This window comes from Pezoporus wallicus, unplaced genomic scaffold (assembly GCF_028554395.1).
Source record: "Pezoporus wallicus isolate ANWC-B61680 ecotype Strahan unplaced genomic scaffold, APGP_CSIRO_Pwel_v1 contig_4012, whole genome shotgun sequence".
Taxonomy (NCBI): domain Eukaryota; kingdom Metazoa; phylum Chordata; class Aves; order Psittaciformes; family Psittacidae; genus Pezoporus; species Pezoporus wallicus.
In genome coordinates, this window is record NW_026637828.1 from 2803876 (window position 1) to 2815942 (window position 12067).

General features: G+C 52.6%; 1 protein-coding gene across 4 annotated transcripts in view; it reads left to right on the forward strand.

Annotated features, from left to right (window-relative positions):
• The window catches only part of LOC130598519 (ankyrin repeat and fibronectin type-III domain-containing protein 1-like), a 181089-nt gene that overhangs the window by 12822 nt on the left and 156200 nt on the right, over nucleotides 1–12067 (forward strand). For all 4 annotated transcript variants that reach the window (XM_057408026.1, XM_057408023.1, XM_057408025.1 and 1 more), the window contains exons 2-3: nucleotides 7395–7588; nucleotides 9802–10019. In XM_057408026.1, coding sequence (XP_057264009.1) covers nucleotides 7516–7588; nucleotides 9802–10019 — 291 coding nt within the window. In that variant the 5' untranslated portion in view covers nucleotides 7395–7515. The remainder of the gene's footprint in view (nucleotides 1–7394; nucleotides 7589–9801; nucleotides 10020–12067) is intronic.

A 12067-nucleotide genomic window follows, 5' to 3' on the forward strand; every position in this document is an offset into this window, starting at 1 on the left:
GCTGTCTGGATGGGGATGAAGGAGAGCATTGTGCAAATCACTGCTCTTGAAATTATTCAGAGACAGATTTGGGTTGGAAGGGACCTGAAAACTCATCTAGTTCCAACCCCCTGCCATGGGCAGGGACACCTTCCACTAGACCAGGCTGCTCCAAGCCCCTGTGTCCAACCTGGCCTTGAACACTGCCAGGGATGGGGCAGCCACAGCTTCTCTGGGCACCCTGTGCCAGCTCCTCAGGCCCCTCACAGGGAAGAGCTTCTGCCTAAGAGCTCATCTCAGTCTCCCCTCTGTCAGGTTAAAGCCATTCCCCCTTGTCCTGTCCCTACAGGCCCTTGTCCAAAGCCCCTCTCCAGGTTTCTTGTAGCCCCTTTAGGCACTGGAGCTGCTCTAAGGTCTCCCCTTAAGGAGCCTTCTCTTCTCCAGGCTGAACCAGCCCAGCTCTCTCAGCCTGGCTCCAGAGCAGAGCTGCTCCAGCCCTCGCAGCATCTCCATGGCCTCCTCTGGACTCGCTCCAACAGCTCCACATCCCTCTTGTGTTGTTGCTTCCAGAGCTTCCCCATGGCACATGTCCTCCAGCAGCAGTACTCACAACCAGGGTGCTGAGGCACAGCCCTGCCTTGCTTCATGCCTGGACTTTGAGATGTCCATGATCCAGCTCTGCTTCCTGTAGGAGCAGGCTCTGCTTCTACCCAGGGCATGGATTCAAAGTGGGGCGAAGCTCTACGGGGATGGCAGTGACATGGTCACCCTGCCCTTGCTTCTCCACCTTTTCTGGAGGGCTTTGAGCTCTTTGGGATACATGTCGTCCTCCTGTGACAGTCACCTTGCCCCCAAATTGGTCTCTGCAGCTGTTTCAAGGGGTTGATATGGTGCCTTGTTTGTTGTTTTGCATTTTGCACCATCACTGGTGCTAAGAGGCCATGTGGAGGAGGAGGCACACAGCACCTTCAGCCTCCTCCCCAGCCAGAGGCATGTTTGCCCTCCCCCCAGCCCAGGAGCAGGTTGTGGTGGGGAATTGCTCCTCCTGGCTTGCAGCATCTCTCATTTTCCCGAATCCATCAGAAACCTTTGCGGAGTTTTTAAGGTCAGGTTGCTAAGTTACACCTCCTTGGAGGAGCTGGCTAAGCCACGTCTTAGAGGGAAGATCTGGGAGTGGTGTCCCTCTGCAATAACCTGGCTCTCCTGCCCCTATCCCTGCCATCCTCTGCCAGTCCTGGGCTAATCCCAGTACCTCATTTAGGTGTTCTTCCCCAAACCTTCAGCATTAAGATCTTCCTTTGCTTGGCTGATGTAGTGAATTAATTGACTGGGGTTATAGAGGAGCGCTGCAAAATTCCCTGTGAAATGTTCTGCAGGAGGAGCAGCCATTTGGCATCTCCATCTTTTTCTGAATCCTTGCTTTTCAGAGCTGTGAGTCCTTTGGGACACACATTGTTCCCCTCTGAGCTTGGAAATGGCCTCACACATCAGGGCATGTGGCTGGCACCGGTCCCCAGCTCTGGAGCAGCAGGCAGGGTCCCTGCTGCTCTGCCCCTCTCCCTCTTCCCCCTTGCTCCCTGCCTTAATGTCTTCTCCTTCCCGTTTTCCATGAGCAGCCTGGCTCTGGGAAAATGGGTGAGAGGGAAACTGGACTAGTGCAGGGTGCGTTTGGCTTTCTCTGAGAGCTGATTGAATGCTGTGACAGGGTGAGGGCTTTCCTTCTCCCAGGAACGGGACATTTCTGGGGAGTCACCATCCTCAGGCATTTCCAAGGCATGTGCAGAAGGTTTTCCTGCTCAGATCCTTGGTAAATTGTAGTGAGGTTTATTGGGGTCATTTTTGGATCATGTGAGTAGTGGGTTTAGGATTATTCTTCCCTTGCTGCTTGCTGTCTCTCGTGTTGCTGGGTTTCTGCTGTGGCTGGTGTAGTGACTCCTCTGTCCTTCCCTTGGGTAAGCTGCAGACTCTGTTCTCTCTAGACTGGCTTGGGAAGTGCCCTGGGGAGCAGCTTCTCCCACACTGAAATAAGGGGAAGCATAGGCTGAGGGGGTGTGTGCAGTTGCTTGAAGGAGGCATGCAGGATTTGGCTTTCCCTGGTTTAATCATAGAATCCCAAACTGGTTTGTGTTGGAAGGGACCTTAAAGCTCATCCAGTTCCAACCCCCTGCCACGGGCAGGGACACCTTCCACTAGACCAGGTTGCTCCAAGCCCCATCCAACCTGCCCTTGAACACTGCCAGGGATGGGGCAGCCACAGCTTCTCTGGGCACCCTGTGCCAGCGCCTCAGCACCCTCACAGGGAAGAGCTTCTGCCTAAGAGCTCATCTCAGTCTCCCCTCTGTCAGGTTAAAGCCATTCCCCCTTGTCCTGTCCCTACAGGTCCTTGTCCAAAGCCCCTCTCCATGTTTCTTGCAGCCCCTTCAGGCACTGGAGCTGCTCTAAGGTCTCCCCTTAAGGAAGGAGCCTTCTCTTCTCCAGGCTGAACCAGCCCAGCTCTCTCAGCCTGGCTCCAGATCAGAGCTGCTCCAGCCCTCGCAGCATCTCTGTGGCCTCCTCTGGACCCATTTCAACTTTCATTAACTTTTTTTCTAGCCCTCCCTTCCTTTTATCTCTGCTTAGCCCTTTCCCTCGCTTCCGCTGGGGTGGTGGAGAAGCTGGGTAAGGACATCACCATGGGGAAGGCTTTGGACACAGCACATCTTTTGTGATGTGTTCTGCCTCTCTTCTCATAGAATCATAGAATGGTTTGGATAGGAAGGGACCTTAAAGATCATCATTTTTACCTTTTTTTTTTGTCACAGTGGCTTTGTTAGTTACCCTGTTGACCTCACTGAAAGCTTAGGAAGCTGCACTGTGTGTCCAGCTCTGGTGGGGGATGCTGGAGCACTCAGCTGGGTTGGCTTATGCCTGGCGGTTGTCCCAGGGCTGCTGACAGGAGACCTGGCACTGGGGACTCATCTCACACTTCCCCATCCGGCTTCAGACTGGGGGTGATGGAGCTGTCACTGGGCTCCTGCCTGAGCTCTCACAGGCAGCCAGAAGGATTTTTTCCCCTGTGTCAAGACTTGATTATGTGCTCTCCTTTCTATCAAAATGCCAAGCAGCTACTGAATGTAGGCTGCAACAGCGTTATGGCTTTTCTAATTGAGCTTTACACTCCATCAGGGATCTTTAGTACTGATCAGACCTAGCTGTGGAGCCTGCTTGGGAAGCATATATGGGTGCAACGTGACTTCCTGGTGGTGTCAGGTTCCAGCAGCCAGTGAATGCTGAGGCCTCTGGAGTTGTGCTTGGCGTCCTGGTATCAGCTGGGATAGAGTTAGTTCTCTTCCTAGTAGCTGGTGCAGTGCTGTGTTTCTGCTTTAGTCTGAGAATGATACTGAGACCACACTGATGGTTTAAGTCGTTAAGCGTTGTTACCCTGATCAAGGACTTCTCATGCTCTGCCGATGAGGTGGTATGTGTGGGGGGTTGTGTACAAGAAGCTGGGATGAAGCAGAGGCAGGACATTTGACCCAAACTAGCTGAAGGGTATTCCATACCATAGAGCATGAGGATTGAGTTATAAACTGGAGGGAGCTGGCTGGAAGGGACTGTTTGCTTCTCAGGGATGAGCATTGGTCAGAGAGTGGTGAGCAGTTGTATTGTGCATCACTTGGGTTTTCCTGGATTTTATTTATCTCTTTTTGTTATCTCCCTTTTCATTTTTATTCTAATAATATTTCATTTCAGTTATGAGGGTGCTGAGGCGCTGGCACAGGCTGTCCAGAGAAGCTGTGGCTGCCCCATCCCTGGCAGTGCTCAAGGCCAGGTTGGATGGGGCTTGGAGCAACCTGGTCTAGTGGAAGGTGTCCCTGCCCGTGGCAGGGGGTTGGAACTGGATGCGCTTTAAGGTCCCTTCCAGCCTAAACCACTCTAGAAATTATTAATCTGCTCTTACCTCAACCCACGTGATTTACCTTTTTCTGATCCTCCTTCCCATCCCACCCAGGGAGGTGGTATATAGCTGCTGGCTGAGGACACACGAGGTGGTAGATCCACATAGATGGAGCGTGCTTGGGAATTCAAGTTCAGATTTCACATATAAACAGGTTTCTAGTTGCTTTCCTCTTTCATTAATAAATCATTGTCTGCAGCTTTGCAACATTAAAGTTGTTGCTCCTGAGAGGGTGAGAATTCTTCCCTCTTTTCCCCCATTAGATTTGTGTGAGTGGCACTGTAGGCACAAGGGGATGTTAGCACTTAAAATGCTAATGCTGTTCTGCAGGTGATGGTGCTGTACCCAGGTGCCTTTAAAAGAGCTGAGATTTGCATGCAAGAAAAAAGGAAGGTTTTGAATGCTGGCAGAGCCCAGGACTCATTTATGCAGCACAGTGATGTGTTGTTACAGCCTTGTTGTCTTGTGCCAGTGAAATATGTTACAATGGGAGGTACATAGGTTGTACTGAAATAGAAACAACTCCGGATGCTAATTCTGGCTTTGTATCTCCTGGCTTTTCATGTCAATGCAAGTGAGGCGTGGCGCCTGGAGTGGACAGGATTTTTTGTGCTTGGTGCAGCTGCAACAGTGCCTCTCCAGGGCTAGGGCAGAGCTGTCCCTGTCCCCACAGTGCTTAGTGACAGCTCTGTGGGGCAGAGCAGCATCATATCATCAACTGTCGAGAGAGCTGGGCTTGTTCAACCTGGAGAAGAGAAGGCTCCTTAAGGGGAGACCTTAGAGCAGCTCCCAGTGCCTAAAGGGGCTACAAGAAACCTGGAGAGGGGCTTTGGACAAGGGCCTGTAGGGACAGGCCAAGGGGGAATGGCTTTAACCTGACAGAGGGGAGACTGAGATGAGCTCTTAGGCAGAAGCTCTTCCCTGTGAGGGTGCTGAGGCGCTGGCACAGGGTGCCCAGAGAAGCTGTGGCTGCCCCATCCCTGGCAGTGTTCAAGGCCAGGTTGGATGGGGCTTGGAGCAACCTGGTCTAGTGGAAGGTGTCCCTGTGCATGGCAGGGGGTTGGAACTGGATGAGCTCTAAGGTCCCTTCCAACCTAAACCAGTCTGGGATTCTGTGATTCCATGATTGCCTGATAAACAAGGGTGAATGCAGTTAATGCATTTCTGAACCTACACATTGAATGTGTTCCCTATCCCTGCTCTGATGGATGTGTCTTTCACGGTCTGAGTGAAAGGGCTCCCAGGGTAGGCACAGGGTGTGCCTGGCTCCCAGTGCTGTGGCTTCTGCCTTCCACCCATGTGTAGCCAGCCCATCCCTTGCTATGTGCCTGCTGCACCAGCAGTGCCATCCTGCAGGAATAGCAGTGCAGTGAGTGCTGCTCCTTGCCTGGGAATTGCACCCAGTGCCAACAGCAGTTGGGAGCTGCTGTCACATTTGTAATGGGAGTGAGAAATGATCATCATAAAGGGAGCAGTGACAAGTGGCCACCGAGAGGCAGGAGCTTCTGCATGGTGTGCTCCCTGTGTGATCTCGAGGCCTGATGCAGTGGAAATGGAATGAACCCCAGTGCTGTAAGGTGCAGGGAGGCAGAGCGCCCTTTTCTTGCCAGGAGCTTGGCTCTGTGCGGTGCTCTGGGATGGGATGAGGATGCTGGTCCAAGCTGGAGGAAAGGCTGTGGAAACAACCCAAGGTCATCTTGTGTGAGGAGGCTGAAAGAACTTGCCTTAATCAGCCTAAAGAAACACAGGCTGGAAGGGGCTGTGACTGAAGTGTAATAGCAATTAATCATGAGAACAAATACCAGAGAGAGAGGATAATTATTTAAGGTAAAGGTTAAAATTGTCACAAGAACAACTGAGCATAAACCAGCTAAGGATTGAATTTTGGATGGGAATTTGAAGGATTTGCATCATTCAGTGTGAGATTTGGGAACAGCCTTGAGACTCTGCTGAGTTCCCCTCAGGGTGTGCTGGGAGCTGAGTCAGGCTCTGGTGTGGGCTCTGGGGAGCAGGGGACAGGGGATGGTTTTGGGGTGATCTCAGCATACAGCTCTTGGCACTGGATGATCCTTGTCTCTTGTCAGGAGGGATGCACTGGGAGGACTGTGGCAGCAGATCAAAGGGAGGTGATCCTCCCTTTCTACTTGACCCTGATGAGGCCACATCTGCGGTCCTCTGTCCAGTGCTGGGCTCCTCAATACAAGAAAGGCAAGGAGCTACTGGAGAGGGTCCAGCGGAGGCCACAAGGATGATCAGGGGTCTGGAGCATCTTATGAGGAGTGATTGCGGGAGCTGGACCTGGTTAGTCCAGAGGAGAGCAGACTGAGAGGGGATCTCATCGATGCAGATCAGTACCTCAAAGGCAGGTGCCAGGAGGATGGTGCCAACTCTTTTCAGTGGTGCCAAGAGACAGGATGAGGAGCAATGGCCATAAAGTAAAACATGAGTTTCGCCTCAACATGAGGAAGAACTTTCTGCTGCAGGTGGCAGAGCACTGGAACAGGCTGCCCAGGTGGGTTGTGAGTTCTCCGTCTCTGGAGACATTCAAACCCCACCACTATGAACTGCTTCTGGTGGCCCTGCTTTGGCAGGGGGTTGAACTGGATGATCTTCAGAGGTCCCTTCCATTCCTAATGGTTCTGTGCTTCGGTTTCTGTCTCCTCACACCATAGCAGTACTGGGCATCTGTTCCTTTTTATCACATTCCCATTTGTCACAGAATCTTCGCAGCATGGCCTGAGCCAGTCTTACCCCTGAGGATGGCACCTGAGGATCATCCCTTGAGAGAGGCTGTGGGGTGAAGCAGGAGAAAAGGGGACCTGCTGCCATGGCCCACTGCAAGGCTCTGGGGTTTTGGAAAACGTGGCAGCTCATGGTCATGCTACTCACACATTGTGTGTCTCGGTCACCTGTGCACCCCATCATCAAACTCGGTTGAGTTTTGACTCCACGGAGACTTTGTCCTTGTGTTTCTACATGTTTCATGACACCTTTGTGACCTCTGCAGTACCTGCTGCCTGATTCTGTCTTGCTATAGACCAGACCTTCCCATAGCACATGCCCCGGGCACTCCAGGGTGCCTGGTTTCCACCACAAAAAGCATTCTGGTGTCTCAAGATGATGCTCAGTGCCAAGTGGGGTTTTTATTCTCTTCAAGACAATTCATGTCACTTCAGTGTTAAACCCTCTGGTTGTTTTTTTTTGTCTAATCCTGATTCTCTGTTTTGAGCTGGCATGGCTGCTAGAATGCTTCACATGCTGATGGTGGCTTGCAGCTCGAGATGCAAATCCTAATTAAAATACACTGGTGAAAGAAAAAAGGCTTTCCTTTAGGACCAGCGTTCAGATGGCAGGTGCAGTTTAGTGTTGGGAAGCCCTATATGCTCTCAGCCCAGTGGCAGCACTGTGTGTTACAGAAGGCTCGTGGCCTGAAGAAGCCACCCCACTGACAGTGGTATCCTGTGTTTTCTCCCTCAAGGTCTCTTGACAGGAAGCTGCAGCGGCCGCTGCTGGGGAAGTCCCGGACACTGCCCAGCATCCCGCAGTCCCCGGTCCTGAACAGACTTCCCCTTCTCGACCCCACCGTGTACAGGGAGGAGATGCCAGAACAGAAGCCCTACAAGAAGCACTCAGCCCCTGACCCCCAGAAAGGCTGCACAGTCCCTTCTGCTGGTAAGTAGCTTCTGCTGAGCTTCCACCCTGCCTGCCAGATCCTGGCAAATCTTTCCTACTTCTCCAGGGGCACAAATTCCTGGGAGAAAAGTTGGTCTTGATGATCTTAAAGGTCTTTTCCAACCTAGTTCACTATGATTCTATGGTTCTATGAAACGATGAAATATATCCAGGTCCAGCCTGTGTGGGGTTTATCCTCCTCTAAAAGCAGCCCTTCCTGGTGAGGTTTGGGCTAATTTTTGCTCTTCTCTGAGGCTTTGGGCCCATTATTTCAACCTCCCCATCTTTATATAGTCTCCAGGCTGAGCAGCAGCCCCAGCTTTCTCAGTGTGTCCTGGTATGGGAGGTGCTCCAGCCCCTTGATCATCCTCATGTTCTACTACTTGTGTGCTGATCCTGATGAAATACTGATAGGGTTGGGATAGCAGCTCTGAGCAAGTTTATTAGCAAAAACCTGCTGATTGCTGAAGTGTTTCAGTGCTTTTGGTGCCAGCAGAATCACTCCAGGGCCATAAAAATGATGGGGAAAGAGATTATTAGCATGGAAACAGTGATAAGGGCTGCAATCCAGTGCTGATAGTCCAGTGCTAAATATACCCTTAAAACCCAGCTCCCTTCCAGCAGAATTCTTGTATATTTATTTTGATCTTTTAAATCTACTCTGCTCATGGTCAGGTCACTGTGAGCTGGATTGATGTAAATGCTTTAAAGCCTGTGTTTCAGTTCTGAATTCTCTGGCAAGTCCTGCCTGGAGAGGACCTTGGCATGGCCAGAGCTTGTCCTGCTGTGCTGGCCACAGAGGTGCTCCGGGTGTGCTGCAGGACCATGCTACTGCAGGACCCTGCTGTCCTTACAGCCCATTGTGAGAGGGGGTCTTTGATGGGAGGAAGACCTGTGGGACAGCTGGCATAGGTGGCTCCTTGAGATATGAGGGGGAACACTTCTGGGTAGGTAGGTAGGTGCAGGAGACTCTATTGTTTTTAGATCTTAGGCAGAAGTTCTTCCCTGTGAGGGCGCTGAGGCACTGGCACAAGGTGCCCAGAGAGGCTGTGGCTGCCCCATCCCTGGCAGTGTTCAAGGCCAGGTTGGATGGGGCTTGGAGCAACCTGGTCTAGTGGAAGGTGTCCTTATCTGTGGCATGGGGTTGGAACTGGGTGAGCTTTAAGGTCTCTTTGAACCCAAACTCTATGAGTCTATGATTATCATGAGGATGATAAGGGTGCTGGAGCACCTCCCATGTGAAGAGATGTGAGGCTGGGGACAGGGGATGATGGCTGAGCCATCACAGGTGAGCGCAGGGGCCCTAGGGCTGGTTCCTCCTTCCACGTGGGATGTTCCTGCTTGTTGGGGGGCTCTGCTCCAGGGCTCTGTGCCCGTGTCACGGCATTCCCAGCGTGGCCCCGGAACGCTGTGATCTGGTGCTGGCAGCCTGGGTCTGGGCTCCGATTGATGTGTTTGTGCATTGAATAATCACAGCTTTCAAACAGCAGTTCTTGTGTTGTATGAGTTGACATTTGGAGAGGAGCAGGAGCAGCTTATTAAACTGAAAGTAGGGGAGGAAAAAAGGATGAGACACAAGTGCTGTGCTCCAGGTCGCCTCTTTGTTCATGGTTTTCAGCTCTCTGCCCCTCTTTCAGCTTGTCCTCTTGGTTCTGATCATTCTGATTTGGTGCCTTCAGAGCCACTGGTAGGACTCTGCGCATAGTGATCTGTTTTTACACCCTAAAAAGCTCAGGAAGCTTGGAGAAGAGGTGTGTGTTGAGAAGCAGGAGACAGAGCAGTTGGTTGTGGTTGGGGCTTGGAGCAACCTGGTCTAGTGGAAGGTGTCCCTGCCTGTGGCAAGGGGTTGGAATTGGATGAGTTTTAAGGTCCCTTTCAACTCAAACCACTCCAGGTTTCTATGATAACTGCAGTAGTGCCTGGAGGCTTCATCTCTGGCCAAGTCTTCATTGTGCTCAACTGTATTTGACCAGTCCCAACCAGGAAGATACTAGGGACATGAGCCTGGACATGGTGGAGCATGGGATACATGAGGCTTGCAGCAGGGATGCGCCCTCAACCTCCTCCAAGTTCTGCATCACCCATCCCCATGGCATGCTGGTGGGATGGGGTGGGCAGGGTGGATCCAGGCTGCCCTCTGGGCATCCCCAGGTGGACTGAGGGATACGACATGGCCTGGGCTATGGCTCTGATGGGGTGGCATGTCCTTCTAGGGGAGGCCTGGCGGCTGGAGGATGACTGTACGGACCCCCGCCAGGATGCCCAGCTCGGCACAGCGGTGGAGGATGCCCCATTCAGCTACTTCCGCACCCGCTCCTTCTACATGAGAAAGAGTCTGTCGGTGGACAACCACCTTGGCTCCCTCAGCTATGCTCTCCACCCAGCTGAGACCAAGGCCGAGCGTGTCAAGACCAAGCTACGGCGGCAGTTTGTGAGTATTGGGGTGTCTGCCCCCTCTGCGTTCGTACATGTGCATCCTCCTGAAACCATCAACATGTCAGAGAGCTATTTTTATGCTCAGCATTTCCAAAGCAACACATAAAGAGGCTGCTCCAGCCTGGTGGAGCAGATGGTGGCAGCTCAAGGTTGCCCACCCTGTGGCAGAGCCCCTCTCCATACTATTGCTCATTGGGTGATGTGCAGGGCAAGTCTCTGGGTGTTGCTGCCCAAAGGATGGAGTGAGATTGGAAGTAGGCAGTGAGTTTTCCCATCCTTTGCCTCACATATGTGAGCAACTGGGTCTGTTCAGTGGTCTGTCCTGGGCCAGCCAGTGGGTGCAGTGAGGGGCTGGGTTGCTGAGATCAACCTTGGGCAGGTTCAGCCTTTGGGGGGGCATCCTGGTGGCAGGATGGCAGGGAACGTGGCAGGATGGCAGGGACATGGCAGGGCTACACTGCGGCTGCAGGTGCTCTGATCAATTTTTCATGGGCTTTGTCTTTTGTCTTCCCCGAGACACTAGAGATGGGGGTTTGAGTGTCCTTCCTCCTGCCTGTTACTGGCTGTGGGGTTGTAATGAGGGCTCGGGTGTCCTTGTGCTGAAAAGCACTTGGTGTTGATTGGCAATGGGTGGGAGCATCAATACAATGGGATCAGACATCCATGTAACCTCAAGTGCCGCTGAGAGCTGCCAGCTGAGACATTGGACCTCCAAAGTCATTCACCGTCCTCTAGCCCAGAGGAGAGGCTGATCCCTCACCGGGTTGCACAGGCTTGTGCTGCTTCTGGTGTCCCTGGGGCTGTGTCACTACTGCATACTGTGGTGTTTGGCTCTCTGTGCTGGGATGGGCTGATGAACATCCCCACTGCAGGAGAACAGACCTGACCTTGGCAGTCTGTTGATTCTTTTCCATGTGCGGCAGAAGTGGGTGTCCGTAGGGGTGAGTCTGGGGGAACTACCTGTGGTGCCTGTGAACTCCTTCTGTGGGAGCTGCTGTCTTCAGGCTCAGGATGTGGCTGGCAGCCTCAGGGATGGACATGAGCAGAAGCGGGATGGGGCGTCCGGTGAGTGGCTGAAGGATGTTGGAGGTGTTTAAGATGACATGGTCCTGCTGCAGGGTAAGGTACTGAGTCTGATTTATCTGTCTTTCAGCCTGGATCTGCAGCCCCAGGCTGCCCCCAGGACAGTGGGAGGGTGGGCAGGTCACTGAGATGTTGCGGTCTTTGCCTTTCAGTATCTCTGTGGGACCTGTCACCCACAGCCTCATTTCTGCAGTGGGGATGGGCACAAAAGGTGTGGAAGGACTTGGGTTCTCTGCACCATCCTGGTGCCTGCAGAGAGCTGGGCTCTGCCCTTCCCCATGGGGCACCCTCCTGGCTTCTCAGCACCATGTCAGCACTTGTCTGTGCTGTGTCTAATTTGCTTTGGCCTTTGGATTCATGGGGTTTTGGGGACTTCTAGCTTTCCTTGGTGAACCCATGGAGCTGGCTGTTCATCTAGAAATGGAGCAGGAATTTTTTAGGGTGTTTTTTTTTTTTCCCTCTTCTTGCTATGTCATTTTTGGTTTGCTTTAACAGCTATGAGATGTTGCTCTAGACTTGACCATGGGCTGGGACCTTGTGAGACCTACTGAGAAACACAGGTTCATCCTACCTGGAGAGGGCATCAGAAGGGCCCTTCAGTGGAGGTTTGGGGCTGCGAGCTGCAGCGTGCAGAGCCAGCAGCTCATCAGCTGGGGCTTGGGCTGGTGCTGGACCAGTATTTCCCACCCAGCTAGAGAGCCTAGGTTTGAAGTTCAGACTAAAAGTCCTGCTGACCTACGGAAGTTATTTCCAAGGACAGGTTGTCAGTACTGAGCTCCACGTCCTCCCAGGGTTTGGCAATTGTTTTCCATCCGTGTGCTGGAGGCATTGTACTTTCACAGAATCCAAGACTGGTTTGGAGTGGAAGGGACCTAAAAGCTCATCCAGTTCCAGCCCCCTGCCACAGGCAGGGACACCTTCCACTAGACCAGGTTGCTCCAAGCCCTGGCCAACCTGGCC